We start from the raw sequence: 23,601 nt of genomic DNA, 5'->3' as shown, positions 1-23,601 counted from the left end.
TCAGTGCTGACACATCTCCTTTATCCACAGACACCTGGCCTCCTACTTTCCCATGGAAACCCCCCGACATGACCCTTTCCCAAGAATCCCTTATTGTCTGATAATGGAAAATTAGACAACAGCTGACAGACTAACAGAACACAAATTCCCAAATTCCTGTCATCACATTGTTGCAGTCCTGGATGGTGTTTGTGTGATTCTTTACGCTGCTCTTTTCCATATACCAGAAGTTTATAATGACTATGTCAGCATAAAAAAATGGTCTATGTAGCTCTTCTAAAGTCATAGGATAGCTTTCTGTGAGGAAAACACGTCATAAGTCATTTGTGTTCACTCTCAGAAAAAAAGGTACAAAAGCCGTCACTAGGCTGTACCTTTACAAAAGGGAAAACTTTTGTCCATTTTAGGTACTAATATGTATATTTTAGGTGCTAACATGGACATTTAGGTGCTAATATGTACATTTTAGGTACTATTATGTACATTTTAGGTACTATTATGTACATTTTAGGTGCTAATATGGACATTTAGGAGCTAATATGTACATTTTAGGAGCTAATATGTACATTTTAGGTGATAATAAGGACATTTTAGGTGCTATTATGTACATTTTAGGTGCTAATATGGACATTTTAGGTGCTATTATGTACATTTTAGGAGCTAATATGGACATTTCAGGTGCTAGTAAGTACATTTTAGGTGCTAATATGGACATTTTAGGTGCTATATTTATGTATATTATGTATATATGATATAAATACTGTTCGTTTTCTCACCCAAACCGCTCGTTTCGTGTCTTAGGCCATCAATGTGTACATTTACGAGTCATTAAATCATGTTTAATTTGGACTTCTCTGTGCATGCTCTTTCAGGTGGACCCCATATAGCTCCATTATACACTCAAAAAAATATTTAGGCCTAATACATAAGATTTATGTAATTCAATTGCATATAAATTTTCCATCCATTTGGATTACGTAAATTTAATGCAAACATATTAATAAACTTAATGTGATATATATTTGTAAGTGCTATATAAGTGAAACAAGTAAGAATTAGATTTATGCATATTTTTCAATAAATCCAATTTATTTTAAATGAATAAGAAACTGGTTTATGTATTATTATGTAATAAACCAAATTTAATTAAAATGCATCACATTTAAGTAATTTGTATAAATAAACCAAATTTGTTTTAAAAATATATTTATAAATTTGTATTTACTTATTCATCACCATTTCCCCTCCCCAAAATACAACAAAAAAGAATGGCCAGAATACTTAATTTCACATTTTTATTTTAAATAACAAGCTCAAATGGCAGTAAAAACGGAAGCTAGCAAAACAGCCCATGCTCACATACACTGTTGTGTGCAACCTCAACAAAGAAAGTACTTTCATGTTTACATGCCAATTAAGGTTAAATGCACTACTTTCGAATTTCTGTCTTTATTTTGCCACAATCACCTCACTGCACTAACAAATGCAAAGGATTTTAACAGACTGCAGACAGTACTTTTTCTCAAGAACTGTGGTTAAATAATTGCAAAGTTCAAATGAGATAGACAAAAATCTGGTCGCTACGCTAACACGCTAACATTTTCACATTTTTTGACGTGCAATAATTTGGAACGATAAGGTGGTGGCAAGCAGAAAAACACTCAGTGGTTTTACACGACCACACTTTTTACCCATGTTAGGAGTATAAGGTTCAACAGCAAAAAAATAAAATAAAAATAAAAAACGAGAAGAAAAAGTGTTTCAAGTCAAGTGGAACTGTAAATATCAGCCTCTCTTTCATTTACTCACTGAAGCATCTTAATTTTCAGTCCCTGAACTTTTGGCGACAGCTTAGTTGTATCCAGTTCCATCAGGATTTTCTGAAATGCTTCAAATGTGCACTTGAGGTCCTTTGGATAGTTTAAATTAAGGGCATAAATTAGTCCAAAAAGCATCACACATCCAAATGTGATGCTTGGCAGGTTTTGCAGAACTTCAACACCTTCAAGAACAACACCCACATCTGAAGGTTCTTCTTCAGGACCAGCGCCCTCCGCTCGAATGACATAGATGCCCATTGTTGTCTGTGCAATGAGAGACTCAGCATCTGCACTTTCAGAGTCCTGGGGGATAAACAAAGAACATAAGTCCCAATGTGTTCCAAGTTTTCCCCTTTTGTTTTGCAGCAGGCAGTTACTTACCTATTGATTCAGTCATGTAATAGAAATTATAATTGTACTGTGTTCCTCTTTTGCCATAAATATTAATTTCCCCATCTACACCAAATCTGAGATCAGTATACTTGACTTTGACTTGACTTGACAGACTTTATTGTCATTCATAATACCACAAGTGTATACAGAACGAAATTTCGTTTGCATAGGCCACAGTTTTTAGCAGTTTCAATGCCTGTATAATGATGTGTTTCATGATTCTGATTTCATATTTTCCATACTTCAGACTACCAACTGGATCTTTTTAACCAGGTCATTTCTAGTTAAAAAAACTTCTCATTTGTCTTATATGATCAATCATGCTCTACACACAAGGGCATAAGCTAGAGTGTGATGCCAATGAGAAAATAAACATAACTATCAATGTAAATGTGTATAAGAAATATATAACATGAAGAGAAAAGACTGGCACACACTTACCACATATTCTTTGACAAGTGTCTCGAGGTCTTCGTTGAGGTAAACACTTAGGCACCTCAGGATACAATCACGTCTGGTGTTTATGTCTTCATTCTAAAACAAGCATAAGAAGATCCCAAAAAACATGTCATTGATTATTAACTTACAGTATAAGTAAGGCTAAATAAAGGAATGGTTCATCCAAAAATTAAAATTTGGTCATTAATTTTGTTCAACTCTTGTTCGTCACTAATGAAGATGTTTTTTGATGAAATCTGAAAAATTTGTTTCTCCATTGACAGATACGCAATCACCACTGTGATGCTTAAACAAATTCCTTAAGAGATCGTACAATTATTCCATATGAATTGAGCAGTTTCATGACTTTAAAGGATGAGAACGCGTTGGCAGTTTAGTCCAAATTTTCTACAGAGACAAGATCGCTTTATTTGATAAACAGCCTAAATTTCGACTTTTATTCACATTAACATTAATCAGCAAACATAAACAGAAGCACAACTGAATCTCTAACACACTATAACAAACCTCACTGGTTCTTGCACAATGCGAAAAATCTGATTTGAATCAATATCTGTTTTGAGTTGATAAATGTTTGTATTTGACAAAAAGCTTAAATTCAACCTGTTTATCATATAAAGGATCCAGTCTCTTCAGAAAATTTGGACTAAACCATTCATTTTGGCTTTATGCACAGCTGCACTACTTCCTGAACTTCAGCCAGCTCCATGTTTCCTGTCTGCCATTATTGGACAAACTGGTTAATCCAGGTGTCTGATTATTGTTGCTGTGACTACTGAGGTCAGGCACAGCTGGATTAATCAGTTTGTCGAATAATGGAAGACAGGAAACAAAGGAGCTGGCTGAAGTTCAGGAAGTAGTGGAGCTGTGCTTATGCTTACGATTTTTATGCGAGTGAAATGTTCCATAAATGTTTGTCTCAAACATACATCCTTCAAACATACAAGTTATGTTTTCATACTGCCTAAGATGTTGATTTACATGAGCGAAGTATTCCTTCTCAGTTAAAATGTCCTTACAGTCACACTTCTGACAACAGAACGAAGTTAACTGAACATTTGCTGCTGTTAACTTCCTGTGTGTTTGATATGTGTGACTCAAAAGGTTCTTCCAACTTGTAAATGTACATGGGCAATCTGCATATACACAGGGATACCGGCAATTGCGACCATAGTGAAAATGTTTCAGCCTAAAATGTTTTAGCAATTCATACCGTGTAGATAATGAAATGTCACACACTTTACATGGCCACATTCACATATCTGTGAACAAAAAAAAAAAAAAACAGTTACAGACAAATATTAAAGAATCAACATAAATAATTTATGCTTGGTTTTACTGTATCAAGACAAGTCAAAATACAGCTACTACTACAGCTATATTAGGCTGTTAATGTATATTTAATACGTTTTTAACTATGTTAAAGGAATTTTATGCTTTTTAAGTGGAATCATTACATTCAAACTGAGATTAATTGTTAATAAGAGTATGAATTGATTTTTCTATGTATTAAAAAACAATCTTTGTAGCATACATACAGGTCTAGGAGGTTGCCCCACCCTTTAGATGTAAAAAAGATGCATGATGTATCTGAAAAGAAAAAAAAAATGCTTTAGTTAGAAACAAAATTCATACTTTTTCTTATGAAATTACAAAGCCAACATACATTTTTTAGATAATCATTTTAACAGTACTCTCATATACTGATTGCAGTAACGTTAGTTTATAACTGTCTTCATTTGCATTCAAACGTTAAATCACAGAAAAAGAGCAGACCAACAGACACCGACGTGGTAAAAACATGGTTCGCGTGCTGGAGAACACACGACCAACTGGCACATACTTTGCGATTTAATAATCACATTCACACCGTCACCAACTAACGAGTAAAATCGTTTGATATACTTACTCAAAAATGACGCTTGACGACTGCTAATCTTTGACCCTGTCTGAGACGTAAAGGGTGTCTTGCAGACAGTCATTCGTGTCCCTAGGAAACGTATCCACGTTGGAACGTATCCATGTACGATATAGATATTTGAAATCGCAGTTTTTATACTAATCGTTTAATTTCATCATTGCTACACATTGTTTAATAAAATCTATTTTAATCTTAGACCAACCTAAGACCATTTTTTTCCTCTCAGCGATGCAGGAGGGCTAAAGTTTTACTCAGGTCAGAAAATCCGTAAATGAATATAAAATAAAAATAAACCAAACCACATCCCTGTTACTTTTAAATTAGTTAAACTGTGTAGCTGAAAAAGTAGCTTAAGGGGGAAATAACGTTAGGTAAAGTTAGCTTTTATAAGCACCATGTGCAAGTTAGTTAACCTAGAGTTAGTGGACTAAGTTAACGTTGAATGCAAATTTGATAATCAATTCTTTGATAAAGTGTAATACGATTTCAACAGCAGTCATAACACACACACATATATATATATTAAAAACAGTCAACTTTTCTAAGATGATTAAAGATGTAACTTGCCTTGCAATCAGGATGATCCAAGAATGAGCTCCGATCATGTAAGATGGCGAAGAGAACGGTGTTTTTTCAACTGCCGCTGGTTGATGGGTTTTTTTCATGTGCATTGCAATTAGACATGTCTATGCTCAGTACCGCCCCCAACTGACTGGAGTATGATCAGCATTTCCGCTTCTTACATTTTCCCATAAATCATATGCAAACCAATCTCATAAAATGTAACTAACATAATCTGGCTCGTTCCACAGCTAGCAATATTTAAACCATATTCATACTTTTTAATTGATTAAATCAAATAGTTTTCACAATGAACATATTTACATTGATTTTAAGCAATCTGACTACATACATTATGAAAATATTAGTATTTAAATAAAATCAAAAGGATGCAAATACATAATTATAAACTATGCCATGATTCATTTTTTTGAGTGTATGACTGACAGACACGAATGGTTTGACCTAAAAATGTCAAAATTGAAAATACTGTGGGAACAAAGACACCTACATCTTGGATGCCTTTGAGGTAAGCTCAAAGTGAACTATCCCTTTAAAGTGACAGCAGCCTAATATACCTGCTGCCAAATTATGAGATAATATTTAAAATCTATATGGCATTTCTCCCCCATGGTATCGGTGTCAAAATTGTGGCTTGTGAAAATGCCGAGTACAGAGGCTGGTAAGCAAAAAAGCTTACGTCAAGCCTTGAATTCAACAGCCAGATTCACATTCATGTGTTTCAGATAAATCTGAATGTGCGTTCCACTTTAAAAGTCAAGTCACTTTTATTTATTTAATGCTTTACACAATAAGTAGTGTCAGTGTACTAAAAAAGTGTTGCAAAATGCAATGTAATATCATTCTGCAGAAATGACGCCACAAGCATGTTTTTTCAATGAGCTTGGGTTGACAAATATGAAGTGGAGAGAGACACCCTTTTAAGTGGCCTTCCTCTTTCCATCCCAATGTCCAGTATCAAACAACATCAGGAAGCTTGTTAGCACACAGACACACGTGAGCCTGACTAGCCTCATCAAAAAACGGGAACACACTCCCACATGCCCGTTTGTTAACTAAATGGGAGTGTGCGTTTATTAGCACACTCCCTTTAGTGTGCAAGTGAAACACAGAGTAGCTGTATATAGAAGATGGTGTTCATGCAGAGGTCACATATCTCCAGGCATGAGTGTGTGATGAGTTTGATCATTGCACAACTACTGTATCCAGCACAGATCATTCCACACCTCCTCGTCTTCATGAAAAACTGCACCCGAAGGAACAAATAAATAGCACATACAACATTTGTGAAGCAAATCCATTGTAGTTATGTGTCAAAATAACTGTGTTCTGCTGGGAAAATGACAGAAGGAGAACCAGAGAGTGACATCACAACAGATTACAGGTGGTTATTTGAGGCGCAGGTGTTTTGACATCTGTTCGAGTCTACATGGAAGATATTAGGATTTCATGTCATTGCCTGAACAAAAAGCTCTGCATGAGTAACTACATATCACAGGGAAGAAAAGAAAAAAGATTCCCACAGCTTTCAGCACATTTCTAAGAAGTCTAGACGCTTTATCTTATCATTGTGTTCAAGCACTAGGTCAGATGACATGCACAGGTCAGGTGGAGGTGAATCCGTCCCTTTAGTCGATTCAAATACGATTGACTTCTACCCACTCCATTTCGAGCAATAGATGGAATTATTTGTTAAAGGAACACTCCGACTTTTTGGGACTTTAGCCTATTCACCTTACCCCCCAGAGTTAGATAAGTCCATACATACCTTTTTCATCTCCGTGCGTGCTATAAGTCTGTTTGACGCACCCACCGCTAGCCTAGCTTAGCACAAAGACTGGATGTGAATGGTTGCAGCTTTCATACTAATCCAAATGAGTGACAAAATAACGCAAACGTTTTCCTATTTACATGTTGTGATTTGTATAGTCACAGAGTGTGCAAATATCAAGGCCATATGAGACAGACATCTTTTGACCGTATAAATACTATATTTTCTGAAGGCGAAGCACTGCTACTTGGGCAGAGTGATAACAATCACCTGAGACGCACCGTGACGAGGAGCAGAGAGTTCGCTTCGCTCAGCGTTGGAATAAAGAGTCAGCAATTACTAACGTTAGATAGAAAAGCATAGTTTATCATGGGTGTTTGCTTTATTGTATGAGCTGTGACAATAAACAGGGGAGACCAGGTAATACAGTACCATGTTTCATTGATTTCCAACCAAAAACGCACCCAGATTTATAAATATCACATGAATAAATAATTATTATTACAGGAATCAATATATTTTAAATGCAATTTATTAGCTGAACCAAATGTATTCAACAGTAGACTATATAATATATAGTATTGCATTACTATAGGATAGAATAAGGGGAAAGTAATAGCACAAATTGTTTTTGCACAATGAACTCACAGCCTATCGTACCCTTTTGCACGCTCAAGTTCGTTATTTCCATGGTTATTTCAAATTTAGGCTACTAGGCGCGCCGCGCGCAGGGTGCAAGTTCAACGCGGTGAACGCGCTCGTTTTTTTTCCCAAGCGCGTCCGCGCCGCATCAAGATAAAAACATATTCATACCCTAATCATATAATAGTGTCACTAACGTTACATTAGATCTGGCTAATGGCACTGTTACAGTAGGTCATCTAAAAACATAACGGAACACTTACCTCAGCCGCAGGTGATCTTGTCCTGTCTGTGCTATCGATGGGATGGCCGTATCCTTCAGCACATTATGGTCCGTGTGGCAAATTCCATTTTTTCAAAATAGTCGTCCTCATTGAAATGTACAGAGCAAACATAATGTCCCTTATAAGCTTAGGTGTGTTTGGATAAATATCCAGAGTAAGTTAGCCATTTCTTCATCCAGTCAGCGTTTTACCTCCCCTGTTTACTGTCGCAGCTATTTACAATAGAGCGAAAACCCATGACTGTAAACTACGCTTTTACTATTTATAAATTGCTGACTCTGTTACCCAAACACTGAGCGAACTCTCCGCTCCTCACCACGGCGTGTCTCCGGTGATGCGGTTATTACTCCGTCAAAGTAGCAGTGCTTCGCCTTCAGAGAATAGTTCCCAAGGTTTATACGGTTAAAAGATGTCTGTGTCTCATTTGACTTTGTTATTTGTACATTATGTGACTATACAAATCACAACATGTAAATAGGAAAACGTTTGCGTTATTTTGCCACTCATTTGGATTAGTACGAAAGCTCCAACCAGTCTTTGTGCTAAGCTAGGCTAGCGGTGGGTGCGTCAAACAGACTTATAGCACGCACGGAGATGAAAAAGGTATGGACTTATCTAACTCTGGGGGGTAAGGTGAATAGGCTAAAGTCCCAAAAAGTCGGAGTGTTCCTTTAAAGTTGATGGAAGTATGATGAATTTAAAGGCTTGTATAGATTAATCAAAATACTTCTCATTGCCTTACGTCATGTGTAATTATATATTGCTCAAAATAAATACATAAATAAATAAGTACACGTAACGTGTTTTACATTGCTTTTGTTTTGTTTTACATTACATTTACATTACTGTTATTGCTATTGTAAGTACACGTAATGTTAACATTACTAAAAAAAAAAAACCCACAATAATGAGGATGTGCAGACATTTTTCCTGTCTATGAAAACGTTAGTAATTGCACTCACAACAACCGATTCCCATACCTACAGGGGACGCAGTAATACGAGTGATTATAATTGTCATTTAAAATACCAAAGCGGTTAAAAAACAATGAAAACAATTCATTCTTACAAATCACAGGGCGCAGACATCTTGAATTCCGAAACTGAATTCTTGCTCGGTGTTCTCACGGTTGTCCGACGCCGACGTCGTAGAGGAGAAATCCGAGGAATTCGATTCGGATCTTCGAGACGGATGAATAGAACGCACCATATTTTACTGGAGTATGGTAAATGTCAAGTACTTTTCACTGATGTTTCAGTTGTTATTTCAGTATAGTGCAACAGAGAAATGTTCATTGTTTCAAGAGGTTAGCGATGACCAAAATAAAGTTCTTGGGTTCATGCACTTAAAAATAGCACAGGCAGAAAGAAACAAAGACACACTTTTTGAGTGAACAGCCCCTAACAGTAAGCAGTTCAGAGTTAATTTTATACGCAATGTTTATTTGATGTGTTAACATAACATGTATTCATCACACTCCTAAGACCACATCAAAATCAAAAGATAACAGGACGACAAAAATATGTTCGGCAGCAATTTACAAGTCAAACTTAATTTATGACCTTGCGCGGCTGTAATCGCCAGTCATTACATTGTTTTTACAAGACATGTTGGCAGTTTCATAATATAATGAGTCTTTATGATTAGTAAATGAGGCCTGTGTGGGTGAATGAAGAGCAATGTTTCATTTATTGAGTCTTAGCACGCCATTTCAATAAAGAATGTGATAGCACGCACTTTCAAGCGATACACACCATTAAAGACATATTACACCTAAAAATGAAGATGCATTGTTAATTTACTCATCCTCAGGCCATCCATGTAAGTGTCTTTTTTTCTTCAGTTAAACAGTAAAGAAGATTTCTAGCAGAAAACGTAGTCCTTAAAGGTGTAGTTCACTTTTGAAAAAACTTTTGCTGATAATTTACTCACCCCCATGTCATCCAAGATGTCCACGTCTTTCTTCAGTCGAAAAGAAATTAAGGTTTTTGATGAAAACATTCCAGCATTTTTCTCCATATAATGGACTTCAGTGGGAACCAAACGGTTCAAAATCCAAAAGACACTTTCAGCACAAACTGCAAACTGTTCAAAGGGCTTTAAACGATTCCAGACGATGAATAAGGGTCGTATCAAGTGAAACGATCGCTCATTTAAGAAAAAAATAACAAAGTTTAAGTTTTATAAGCTCAAATGCTCACCTCGCTCTGTACTGCGATGCATGTTCGTGACTCTCCTGTTCGAACTCGTTCATTAAAATGGACGAATCGTTTTATGAGTCAATTCGTTCGTTTCGTTCGTTGAATGAACCAAATGACTCGGAAAAAGATTAGTTCATTTTGATGAACGAGTTCGAACAGAAAAGTCACAACGTGCGTCACAGAACAGAGCAAGGCGAGCATTTAAGCGTATAAAACTTAAACTTAAATGAGCGATCGTTTCGCTTGATAAGACGCTTATTCATCGTCTGGAATCGTTTAAAGCCCTTTGAACAGTTTGCAGTTTGTACTGAAAGTGTCTTTTGGACCTTGAACCGTTTGGTTCCCATTGAAGTCCATTATATGGAGAAAAATCCTGGAATGTTTTCATCAAAAAACTTAATTTCTTTTCGACTGAAGAAAGAAAGACATGGACATCTTGGATGACATGGGGGTGAGTAAATTATCGGCAAAAGTTTTTTTCAAAAGTGAAATACTTCTTTAATGATTTATAAGTCAATGGCTACCGTCAGTTTGAGAGTCAAAAAAAACATATACTGGCAAAAAACAAAAACAAAACAAGAAAACACATACAGGCAAAACAAAATGAATACCCTGATGGTTCATGAGGTCTTATGAAGCGAAACGATCGGTCTGTGCAAGAAACTGAACATTATTTACAACATAACATTATTTCCTGTAATCCACAACCTCTGCAAACGGTCCTGAGCACGTTCACAAGAGTCTGGAGAATAATGTTGCATTATTCTCTGTCGCATTAACTATTAACGCATTAACTTCCCTTCGCATAATGACGTCTATACGGGAGCAAACCCACCTGAGCCGACCCTGTGTTTGTTTAAAACAGAGGGAAAGACGGGAATATTCTTATTCATCAAAGCGGCACTTGTGCTAATACTGGATGACTCAATCTATGTAAACAATTAAGAATACGTTCGCTTGCACAATCTCAATCGGGAAGATTGACTCTTTCAGACGGTAGCCATTGACTTCGAATCGAATCACCAAGGACTACGGTTTCAGCTAAAAGGCTTCCTTTACTGGACTACTGAAGAAAAAATTGTGTTCAGCCGCCTGAGGGTGAGTAAATTAACAAAAATTAATTTGGGTGCAAACTATCCCTTTAATAGGCAGCTCAGTAGGTCAACATTCAGTTGGACATTCCCGCTGGCTTTCCAAAGTCCAACTCCTCATGCCGGCCAGATTCTATAAATTACAGCTCCACTTTCTCCTCTGAAACATCTCGGGAGTGCGGCGTAACCGGAGCCAGCGGCTGGATTCCTCAGCTGCGTGCGAGAGGCAGGGTGGCAGCGCCAGGCGTCAGCGGGTCCAGGGGACAGGAAGGAAAAACACTGTTGACATAGATGGAGCACTTGGAAGGCGTCTCGGAGAAGCGCGTGCAGTCAGGTGGACAACATTCAACACGCAGAACTGCTAACATGGGCCTGGTACAGAGCAGAGGTCAAATATAACAGGAAGTCCAGAGAGAGAAAACAACAAATCTCCCTCAAGATGACTCACAAACACAGGATACACAGAAGGCTATACTTTTCTGCCGTAAATATCCTCGTCTTTGTGTGCCGAAAACCAAACTTTATGTTCTTTTGAACTCTGGATTCTGTATTTCTGTGAGCCGTTGTTTTGCCTTTAAAAGTTTCTCACAGCTCTGTGTCAGCGAATCCCAGTGTCAGGCCTGTCAGAGGTCTCAAATACATTTTCATTTGCGCTCATTTGGTTAAAGAGTGATGAGTGTGTAATGGGATGGCTGAGGAATGTGGTGTGGAATTGCACTTGAGGTTCTGGTTTCTCAGGACGGAAAGAGATTTACGAGGAAGTCTTGGGAGATGGTGGTGTGTGAGTCTCTCTTTCCTTTGCTTCAGTCTCAATTCCTCTCATGAGTTACAGGATGTGTGCACTTTACAATGATGTGTTTAGAGGGCACCTGGAAAATCCCAACAAACTTGACGAAAGGGTGCCAACTCTTACACAATACACGGCTCTTGAAAACAAAACAGGTTACGCACGCCTCGTGGTCTATTAATACACTCTTAACCACAACAGCTGGGCATTTTGAGTGATACAATTACGCAACATTATGAATGTTGTGAATACTATTTTGTATAAATGTTACATTATTATATATATATATAAATACACACACATGCTTGTATATATTTAAATATTTTCATGTATATACTGTATATAGATTTATATATAATTTATAATATATATAAATATACATATTTTATATATAAATAATATTTTTTTCTTATATATACATGGATGTGTGTGTATTTATATATATATATATATATATACAAAATATTTATACACAGTGCACCCACATAAATTATGTAAACACAAACTTTTATTTTGGATGCGATTAATCGCAATTAATCGTTTGACAGCCCTAATTATTTTGTAATATAATAATACGATTTTAGGTTACACTTCATTTTAAGGTGTCCGAGTTACAGTTTAAATTTCCATAAATTACCGTGTAAAAATAATAAACTATAGGTTGGGAATGGGGTTTGATTTAGGGTTAGTTGCATGTAATTATGCATCATTTATAGTTATTACTATAGTAAATACATGTACGGTAATGTGCATCAATGACACTGTAAAATCAAGTTTTACCCAATAATAGGCTATATAATATTTTGTAATTTGAATATTGCATGTATTTTAATGTTAAACCAATGCTCACTTTTTTTTTGAGACTTCACTTGATAGACCAGCCATGGATAGCACTTTAGACATAATTATGTAAATAGCTTATAGAATATGTTAAGACAACAGACAGACTAATATTGTAGAATATTGTAGACAGTTCAGTCCTGAGGCATTGCTGGCCACATGCTATTGTCCATGACCACAGGTTCTAACTGCCATTCATTTAAGCTGGTAATAGTTAGTTATATTAGTGTTTTCGCAGCTTACACTATTAAAATCCAGCCATTTTGCAGGATGTTTTGCCACTCTGTACGGCCGAGGGGAAAGTGGCGTCAATGCATAGCCTCTATTGTGACTATGGATTTGTTTGCAGTGTAAAGCAGTGGCCCTTGTATTGAAGGCAGACAGATCTCGAGGTTTGTCCGTAGAGACTATGAAATCTCTCGTCTCAGGTGAAAACAGAAAAACACATTTGAAAAAATACATTTTGCTTAAATTTTAAAAGTGTAGTTTTTTATTAAACAAAACAAACAACACAAAACTACAATACAATAATTCATATTAATTTAATCAAATTTTAATTGTGATTGTGACAATGTGTTTATGACAATTAAGCATTTCCCCCCAAATTCTCACGATTTTACTTTTGAGTTTTTGTAATTCACAGGTTCCCATTTCCCATTATTATCATTCAGATTTTGCTAAAAAATATTTTAGATATATTTTAAATTAGCATACATGAATGGCAGTTATGTTTTACTTTATGTATATATGTATGTATTTTCACCGTTTTATGGACATTTAACTCTCGAGAATAAATATTGTAATTGCATTTAATCTCAATGGGGATTATCATACCTGTCATTAATTTTTTTTTTTACTGAATTAAAATATACGGTTATACAATTGTTTTTTTTTAATCAGCAAACATGAACATCAGTAATGTTTTACCATATTTATGTATCTGTTTGTTTAGTAATTCCATTTTATTTCATTTGGGATTCTTATTACTGTTCCTCCGATTTTTATTATTGTATGAAAGATATTTTGTATAATACCATTATTTTTGGAGTAATTCCATTACAATGAATGTCATTCCAACATAAAATCCACTTATGACTTATTAATACATATTTAATTACACTACAAGAATGAATGGTAATGCAAATTCGGGGAGAAAGTGTGCTTAGTATAAATTAAAAAAGATTTATGCCTTTTGTCTTTCTTTTGATTTTCCAGTGACATGTTTTCATTCCACCTGAATGCAGAGATCGTTGCGTATCCTCAGTGATGTGGCAGGTTTGGTGGGATTCACCCAAAAGTGTTCTCCTAGGCACTGGACAGCATGGTGGATGTGAAAATCTGCTGAAGGATTTGAGGAATCTGCTTGGTGTCCATGGCGACAAAAGATCGTCCGGCCGGCAGAGTCCTCTGGAGCCTGGATGTCGGAGAGAAAGAGAAAAGAGCCCCCCGCATCAAACATTAGCAATGCAAATGAGCTTTTCCTATTCCCCCATAGGAGGGACAATGGCTGTCATTCATGGAGGGGCTTTGATAAGATACGGGGTCTTGGGAAAAGCCTGTTGGTTAAGAGTGACTGAAAGCAAAGTGTCCTTTCACTTAGCTGCCGCCCCTCCCTCCTCACTAGTCATTCATTACTGTCATTTAGTCCCTTTAAAAAGAAGGCACATGTTCAGAGAGGACTGCTCTTTAAATCACGGAGGCCATGAAAAGACAGCCTATATGGGACGTGTCCGACCACCACAGCGGCGCCTTCCGCATGCCTTCAAGCTCTCCTTATGTGCCCTCTGTGAGTCAAGACCCGCAAAATCCTTCAAAAAACACTAACAATGTGCCAAAGAGAGCTGAACATGAGCCTATAGACTCTGGTCTTTTATTTGCGAAGAGCCGTACAAATCTCACAGCCCACAATAAAGACATGACACGGCTTCAGAAAGGCAATGTTAATTACAATTCAAACTCATTATGCTTTATAGTGCCGCCCTGAACATTTGAGACTCTGCACTGCATTTAGCACTGAAATGGGCCTTGTTTTTTTCAGAGAGCTATAGAGACTGACTTTCACTCAAAGGTGTTTCATGAAATGCCGCTGCCGGTTGTAATCCGGGCTTAACCTTTAACCAAGCACGCTAACTTGCTGCGGGACGTTAACCTCACCTGTCCGCCTGGTCTCCGAGAGAGCCGATGAAGATGGCGAAGGCGTTGACCTTCGGGTCACTGGTGAGGGCTCGTGCGAACCGGTCCGGGCTGATCCCGTAGCGCTCCAGGTTGGCGTCGCTCAACACGATGACGAAATGCTCGTCGGCTTCTTCGCGCGCCAGCTCCTTTACGGCGTGTTCGGTGCCCTCAAGGGTGTAGTCTCCGCTCATGCAGAACTGAGAGTGGGCGTGCATGTTCTGGGACAGAGGCGTACAGAAGAAGAAGAGGTTATAATGCATATTCAGATGCCCAAGAGGACAAGAAAAGGCCATATGCTAAACCGTTTGTGTTAAGCGGTAAGCGCACACATAGCTCACACATTGGGAGTTGATTCTTCACAAAATCTCAATAAACAACTTTTTTTTTTTTAAAGACAAATCCCAGAGGATTTTGTGAGACTATAGGGATGGACGTTTGGTATATTTTTGTATATTTGAAAGTTAAATGGGTCAATATGGAGTACTTTGAAAGTTTGACATCAAGAGCTTCAACCACTTTTCGGAGTCCAAATTGAACAGAGTAAAAAGTCTTTGCAGTGCAATTACAATAAGTACATTTAACCTCTGTCATGATTTCTTCACTTGCAAGAATTCAACCAGGATTAAAAAACAGGATTATAGGCTTTCGATTTTAGTTGGCTTGACAGATCAACGCATTGCGCAAAACAACCTTAGAGACGTGAAAAAATATACACGGTTTATTTTGAAACGGTGGCAGGACAGATCACTGCACAGCTACAAAAAATACATAGACAATTTTTAGAGAGCAGTTTCTTTTCTCTTTTTTTGATTTCCTAATGCCAAAAGCCTAAAGTATACTTTGTTTTTTACTTGTACAATAGGAAAAATATGGAAGCTGGTTTCCGCCACAGAATAAAGCATTTTAAAAGATAATTGTGACTCTGACTTTATAACACACAAGTTTTTCTGACACCTTTTCTCAGAATATAAGGGGAAAAGAAGAGTTTATATCTCACAATTCTGACTTTATAACACAATTTTGGCTTTATAACACGCAATTCTAACCGTTATATCTCCCAATTGTGTGTTATAAAGTCAGAATTGTGAGATATAAACATGCAATAATTTTGTTTTTTTCGGAGAAAAAGTTTCTATCTCACAATTCTGACTTTATAACACGCAATTGCAACTTTATATCACGCAAATCTGAGATAAAACTTAGAACTGTGAGATGTAAACTTGAAATTGTGAGAAAAAAAGTCAGAATTGTGAGATGAAAAGTCGCAATTACCTTTTTTATTTTTCATTCTGTGGCGGAAACAAGCTACCATAGGTAAGCGTACAGTGTACGTGATGTAGATTTCAGTGCCTGATTTTTTCTAACTGCACATACTGGCATATGCGTTTTGAATTTCTTTTTGTTGTGTCATTATTTCACATTTTAAAAAGAAACAACAACCGGTCCCCATGTTGATGTGCGCTAGTGTGTGTGTGGATGGATGGGAGATTAAGAGATACTTGAAAATCTAGTTTAAAAGAGTGCAAAGACATTTTTATTGCTCATATTTTCTGGAGAGAAATAGTGCAGACACTGGACAAGGATGAAACTGTGTCGACTACCTGTGTTTTTGCACATTATAAAATGGAGTATACTTTGAAAGACTATTCTGCTTGAGCGCATTCAAAATATAAGATTGTTTTCAGAGGTCTCAAGGTCTAAAGGTAAAGTGAGAATTTACCAAAAGTTGATTTGCCAATGATCTTTTGCAGTGACAGCTGTAATCAGACAACGGTTTAAAACACAAGGGGGCTGAAATATAACTAGTAGCACTTTGCTTTGGAAATAAAGGCGATTGTTTCTTTTTTGAAGGCCCCGATCGGGCTGCAGTCGTGCGTCAGTGAATCCCAGTGACCATCCCTGCAGTCTCTTGTCTGAGAATTTATGCTTCACTTTCTTCCTGATGTGGTCACATAAGACAATAGGAGGAATTCTAGGAGAAACGCTGGCTACTACGTCAGCACAAGTGAATTCATAAGAGCATAGATTTCAAAACAAAAAAAGGAAATGAGGTCACACCCGCATTACAGAGGCATTACTGTACCTTCAAAACCTTCAGCCTCTCCTTGTTGTTCTTGGGCACTTTGTCACATCTGACCAGTTCTATGTCAAAACCGTCTCCGGAGTGTCCCATAATATCATACTACAAACAGGAAGGGGGATAAGGGTTATTCTCCACGCTGCCAGGGACATAACAAGCACACAAACAATGCTGAATATAAACACTCGTCAAGAGAAGATTTTTACAAGTGTACCTCAATAATGTAATACAAAACAAAAAGACAGAAGATGATGCAAATCAGCTATACTTACAAAGATGATGCTATTTTCGAGAATAGTCAATCAAAGGAAGTCTCATAATACAATATATCCCAGTGTCTTTGCCAACAATGCAACAGTTGATGACACTAACAGTCTTACATCATATTCCATTACATCAATACATCTTCAGTATACTTTCGGCTGGTCGTCTAGACTCTGATGAATATTGGCTGAAGTTGGCTGAAATGACCAGATCAGATTTGACTGGCTGACTTTTGCACACATTATCTGGGAGTCAGAGAGCACTGGTTTTTCCCTGTCTACCATATAAGGTTCTTGGCCAGAAAATGTGGACCAGACTCTATGCTGATAGTCAAAGGTTTGGCTAAGTGAGACTGAGGGGACACACACTAATGTGTAACATGCATGTTAAAGGACAAATGAGAAGAAGAATATGTGTGACACCCACCTTGAGATCACAGATGGATGAGTTATGAGGTGTATTTTAATGTAATGCAGATTATGTAAAGAACAGATCTATGACAGGCCAGCTGGATGAGCAAACAGCTCGATTGACAGCTAAGGTGGGGCCAAAAAGTCCTATAAAGTCCTATAAAGAAGTGACAGTAAAAATTATACAAAAGGTTTCTGTTTCAAATAAATGCTGTGCTTTTGAACTGAAAAAAAAAGTTTAATGGTTTCCGCAAAAATGTTAAGCAGCACAACTGTTTTCAACATTGATAATAATGAGAAATGTTTCCTGAGCAGCAATATTAGCATATTAGAATGATTTCTGAAGGATCATGTGACACTGAAGACTGAAGTATTGATTAAAATGCAGCTTTGCATCACAGGAAAACATATGTAAAATATATTCATATGATTTAATATATTGTTATTTTAAATTGTAGTAATATTACCACTTTTACTGTATTTTAATCAAATAAATGCAGCCTTAATTGGTGAATATAAGAGACTTCTTTCAAAAACATAAAAAACTAAATCTTACCAAGCCCAAACTTTTCAACGGTGGAGCATCTTGATATTTTTAGCGTATCTTGAACCTTTTCGACCACACAACCATTGTAGCCAAATAAACTGAATTAATATTCAATCAATATTTGATCAAGTAAATTGCTGAATCACTATTGAATAGATTCATTAATACAGTCATTTCTAAAGAGATTCACAAAAAATTAACTAAATTTATCAGCTCGTTTATTTATTTTTTTTGCAACTGAGATCTAAATCAGAGACGCCATTAAAACAACTCTGTCCAAATGCTGTTATATTCCAAATATACAACTTGCACTTGTTTTTATTAAACTTAATGAAAAAATAAATATGATAAAATCATCACTACAGGTTAACTTTGCACTGCCAAAAAAGTAATAAAATATATTGCTGTACACAGTATCAATACTGTACGTAAGCAATGCACTTCCCTAAATGATAGAAACTGTCAAAGGTTTCAGTGCAACATATCCATCTGTGTTTACAAATCTCACATATTATCTATATTTATATGTTCCAGCCTCAGATCTGACCTCACACTTTTAAAGTGTTCATGCACATTAGAGCAGAACGGGATAATGTGAGGCATTGACACCCACAGCTGCATATCTTCCGCTCCTTTCCTCCCCCGAACTCCCTGGGATGGAGATGGACAGACCATCTTTTGTACGGGCACTACAAACCTGCGAACAGCTCCCAACAAGGGCCGTGATTCACATCTGCCAGCAGCTCAGATGAACAGACACAGAGCGATGGACAGAGGAAAAAGAGCATCAAGTGAAAGAGAGGGATGAGCTGCCTGTAAACCACTAATCAACCTAACCCGGCATGACTTTCTCTATGGCAACCCGAGCATGTGGCAGCTTCTGGGGATCCTACATCATCCTTACTGCCATGGCAACCTCCATAACAGTGTGTCAGCATGTGCGGCGGGGAGATCCCTGTTACTCAGATCAGTTTCCATGGTGCGTTGCCTAGTGGGGGTTTACTGTAAACAGATTTAGCTATTTTTATTGAGCTAGGAAAGTGTTTGTGGTGAAAAGATTGAGATACATGTAGAGATGATATTTAAACTCTGTGGTCAACTTATACCAACAGGAGATGGCCAGCAAAATAAGATTCACTGAGAAGAGGGAAGCTTTTTTCTTTTTCTTCAAATTAAAGGCACTGTCCCAAAATCCAGTGGGCCACCCTGTTGTCTACATAGACAACATTCTAGTTCACATTGAACCTTATAAATGACTAAGCTATACTGGTGTTAGTTATTTTAAACTGGTCTAGCTGGTCTCCCGGCCTGGCCAGCTGAAAAATGTATAACCTTTCTAAAATTGGACAACTTTAAGGCCCCAACCCCCCCCCCCCCCCCACTATTTATGAATCAAATTCATTAATAGTGATTAGATTTTTTATTTTTTATTTAGATTGGACCATTTAGTATTGGATGGACAATTATTCAAACATTAAGGGTCTGTAAGATATATATAAAAAGAAATGAATACTTTTATTCATCAAGTTTGCATTAAATTGATCATTGTATAGAGATGTATAATCTTCTATTCCAATTAAATAGTGTTCTTTTGAACTTATTACTGTATTCATTTAAGAATCCTGAAAAAAAGTGTATCATGGTTTCCATAAAAATATGAATCGGATATGAATCTGTTTTCAACATTGGTAATAAAAAAAATGTTTCTTGAGCAGCAAATCAAAATATTAGAATGATTTCTGAAGGATCATGTGACACTGACGACTGGATTAATGATGCTGAAAATACAGCTTTAACATCATAGGAATAAAGTGCATTTTAAAATATATTACAATAAAAACTGCTTTTGAATTTTAATATACATTCACATTCACAGTACTACTTCACAATATTTGATGTTATATTTTGTAATTGCATTTTTGATTGGTGAGCATAAAAGACATCTTTCCCAAACATTGAAAAATATTAGTGACCTCCAACTTTTGAAAGGTAGTTTAATTTTATAATCACTGCTTTGTCAGCCATCTTGGAGGTTTTCTTTTGAACTTTTGAAGTTGAAAAAAATGCATTATGTAATTTGCGATGTAATGATGATGTGATCGTGATGGTACTTAAAAACTTGGTCAAAAGAAGGAAACTTATGCTGCCTACTCACAGTTTTATAATGCTGCCTACATGGATGGGTGATTGTCAGATCTCACCTTAAACTTGTGCTCGTAGCTCTCCAGAGCCTCCATCACCATACACACGGCCTCCATGGAGCGCTCCAGACGCCCGTCGACGCCATTAAAGCGATACATGCTGCCAGAGACGTCCGCTAGCAGACGCAAACGCTTCGGCTTCTGCTGAGGAGACCCCAACTGCAGCCAGACCAAAAGAAAAACACACTAGTCATCCACACATCCAGTCTCAAATAACCAGACATATATTTAATTAGGAAAATCATTTAATGCCGTTACTATGTGGTTTCTTTAATTGCAGCATTCTGTTTGCACAGCCTCCTCTTCTGAAAGCCTCATTGGTCAATGAGGTTTTTAATGGATTATACAGGAGCCACATAATATATTAAGGCACCACTGTAAGAGCTCAGTAACGTTATTACAATCAATTCAGATTTTAAATATGCGCTTATGGGAAACAGTGAGCATTCTTGCTGTGAGTGTCTGCTAAACTGGAATTCAGCGATACCAGTAGAAGGAACAATATGAATAGAAGAAATTTTTAGTCAAACATCAAGAAATCGAACAAGTATGCTACACCTTAAAGTTATAATTTGTCTAAAAAAACAAAATTCAGGCATTTACTTAAAGGCCCTTAATCATGTAAAGCTGATTTTATCTATTTTATTGTGTGTTTCCTTTAAGATTTGTAATCACAACATTTTTTCTTTTGTCAAATCAACTTAAATAATTTATTTAGTTGAGATAACTTATTATTTTGAGTTTCTGATGATTAAATTAATCTCCTTCATTGTATTAACTCACTTTTTCCAGTTTAATCAAATTAAAATTAAGACAACCAGTTACTTACTTTTTTAAGTTAAACCAACATTTTTTTTTACAGTGAGGAAACCCTGTGGCAAATGCAGTATTTGCATATTCATTAAATGCTGCTAAATGTTCACATTATTCCATTAGTCAACATTTTTCCGCTATTTTTAAGAAAAGAACAAAAGAGAACTTCATCAGAGATTTTAAATTACAAAAAAAGAAAATAGATAGGATGAATTTACATATCATGCTGACCACAAGATATATGTTAGAAACTGACCAAAATGTAAGTAGTTATTTGCTTAAAAACTTTGTATTGATATGTGTTTGTTTGTGCATTTAAAGCCCTGTATTCGTTTGCCACGATTGTTTAGTGAATGTGAGCTCTCACCTCTGGCTCCAGCTCTCCTCTGCGTTTGTAAATGGCCTTCTCTCCTGTTAGGCCATCAATGATCTTAGCATCGTCCAGCTCGCCCAGAGCCTGATTCCTCAACCACTGCCTCTCCTTCCCTTTAGCCTGAAACACAAACACCATTTACATCTTTCAAATAAATCAAACTCAAATAGTCTTCTGGTTATAAGCAGACATCTTACAAAAGTTTAAGAGGTTCAGCCCAAGCTCTACACTTTAAATGAAATAAAAAAAACAATTAAGTAAGTTGCATACAGCATCTCAGTCGTGACCTTGACCTCCAGCGGGTCCTTGACCTCCTCTGCTTTAAACATCATGGATCAAACACCCATAGAAGCACTTCCACATGTGGCTCTCATTATATGAGCGAGCACGTCAGATCTCCACGAAGAACAATGACCCAACACAGCACGACTCATCACTCCACACACATGAACACAAGCACGTACAAAGACAGACATGCAAGTACACTCAAGTAGGCACATTCACAGACACACACACATCACCCATTATTGTTAGGTAATGCATTACTTGCGAGAGTTTCAGACAGAAGTGTGAAGTTACACTGTAATAAAGAGTCATGAGCTGAAGAAACAGCACAGAGGATGACGGCACTCCGGGGATTTACTGAATGGATGAGATCCTCTGCTCTATTCTGTGTCATATCTCAAGTCTGTGTGGAAAAGAGCTCTAATGCTCCATTCCCACACAAATGCTACCAGTAATTCCACTGACTTCAGACCTGAAAATGACTTTGTTACAACACAACCTGCCCACAACACACACTATGCTTTTATTTACGGCAGGGATTCCCAAACTTTTTTGTCAGTCGAACCCTATAGACCTAAAAAATTCAAGTACGTTTTTTTATATTGATTGTTTTTATTATTTATTTATTATCACATTTTTATTATTATTCACAAAACTCATGAACGCCCAGTGGTTCGCAAACCCCAGTTTGGAAATAATGACGATAACCATAAAACGGTTGGCACTGTTAAAATAAAAAAATAAAATAAAAATAATACACTAACATCAATCAACATTTTAGGCATTATTTAGGCATTGTAGTGTACATCATGAAAAATGTGTATTAATTAAGACACATGATAAAGATTGCATTTAACAGTGTAAATAGCTTTATGTGAGTGCTAGACAACATCATTGTATATCTAAATGTACAAATAGTGGAAATTAGCATGAAAATTAAGTTCTCAAGATCAGCTGATATGGTATCGATATACTCTTGTTTTAAACTTAAAGAGTGAAAATGTCAGCGTGTTTTTTTTTATATACTTTAGGACAAACCATGTACAAATTCACAAGTCAACATCATTGCTGAGTTTCCCTTAAAACGGTATTTTCTCAAATTACCGTATGACCAATCACATCAACGTGCCAGCAGGCTTTAGCCTATCATTAAAGCTACACTGTGTGATTTTTACCCCCATCTAGTGGTGAAAGGGTATATGACCATCCAGTGAATATTAGTTTCTGTTCCTCTCAATTCCGATTTCGTTTTAACTCCTACGGTGGCCAATGTAGTCCAAGATTAAAATGGCTTCCGGTTCGACCTCGTCCATGAGTGTTAACTCAAATGTAAACGCGAAAGGCGAAGCTTGAATTAACGGGTATGTCCCTCTTTGGCTAATGTACTTTCAAGATGGAGGCGACCGACATTAGAACCCCTTACCCGTTTGTATTTTCAATGGCATATTATACACTCACGAGAATACTTTATCACTTGAATATAGGAAATATACATTAATGAGCACATATATTTTTGAAAGAACTAAGTGTTTTTAGCTAAGAATAAACTAAAAGAGTTACACAGTGTAGCTTTAACTATGATCACTCTGATGCAGCGGAGTCTCAAGAGAAGCCAGATTATCCCAGAATATTTTTCTGTTGATGTGAAAAATTGGGTATATT

At 36.7% G+C, this 23,601-nt stretch overlaps 1 protein-coding gene and 1 long non-coding RNA gene across 2 annotated transcripts in view; both read right to left on the bottom strand.

The window, feature by feature from the left end:
• Positions 1-1,292: 1,292 nt before the first annotated feature.
• LOC148978377 (uncharacterized) lies at positions 1,293-5,588 on the bottom strand. Its single transcript, XR_016169328.1, has 5 exons — positions 5,161-5,588; positions 4,211-4,262; positions 3,886-3,934; positions 2,655-2,747; positions 1,293-2,123 (listed from the first exon to the last, which is right to left on the bottom strand). It is a non-coding gene; the product is annotated as an uncharacterized LOC148978377 (long non-coding RNA).
• Positions 5,589-12,441: 6,853 nt separating this feature from the next.
• vwa8 (von Willebrand factor A domain containing 8) overlaps positions 12,442-23,601 on the bottom strand; it is a 101,929-nt gene continuing 90,769 nt past the window's right edge. The window contains exons 41-45 of the mRNA XM_039683601.2: positions 21,649-21,774; positions 20,469-20,627; positions 17,050-17,148; positions 14,946-15,184; positions 12,442-14,205 (exon numbers count right to left, since the gene is read on the bottom strand). Of these exons, the coding sequence (XP_039539535.2) occupies positions 14,097-14,205; positions 14,946-15,184; positions 17,050-17,148; positions 20,469-20,627; positions 21,649-21,774 (732 nt within the window). The 3' untranslated portion in view covers positions 12,442-14,096. The remainder of the gene's footprint in view (positions 14,206-14,945; positions 15,185-17,049; positions 17,149-20,468; positions 20,628-21,648; positions 21,775-23,601) is intronic.

Source organism: Pimephales promelas, chromosome 7 (genome assembly GCF_988280905.1).
Source record: "Pimephales promelas chromosome 7, fPimPro1.hap1.1, whole genome shotgun sequence".
Classification (NCBI taxonomy): Eukaryota; Metazoa; Chordata; class Actinopteri; order Cypriniformes; family Leuciscidae; genus Pimephales; species Pimephales promelas.
Note: the sequence above shows the minus strand (reverse complement) of the source record. Positions and strands in the feature narration are given on the sequence as shown.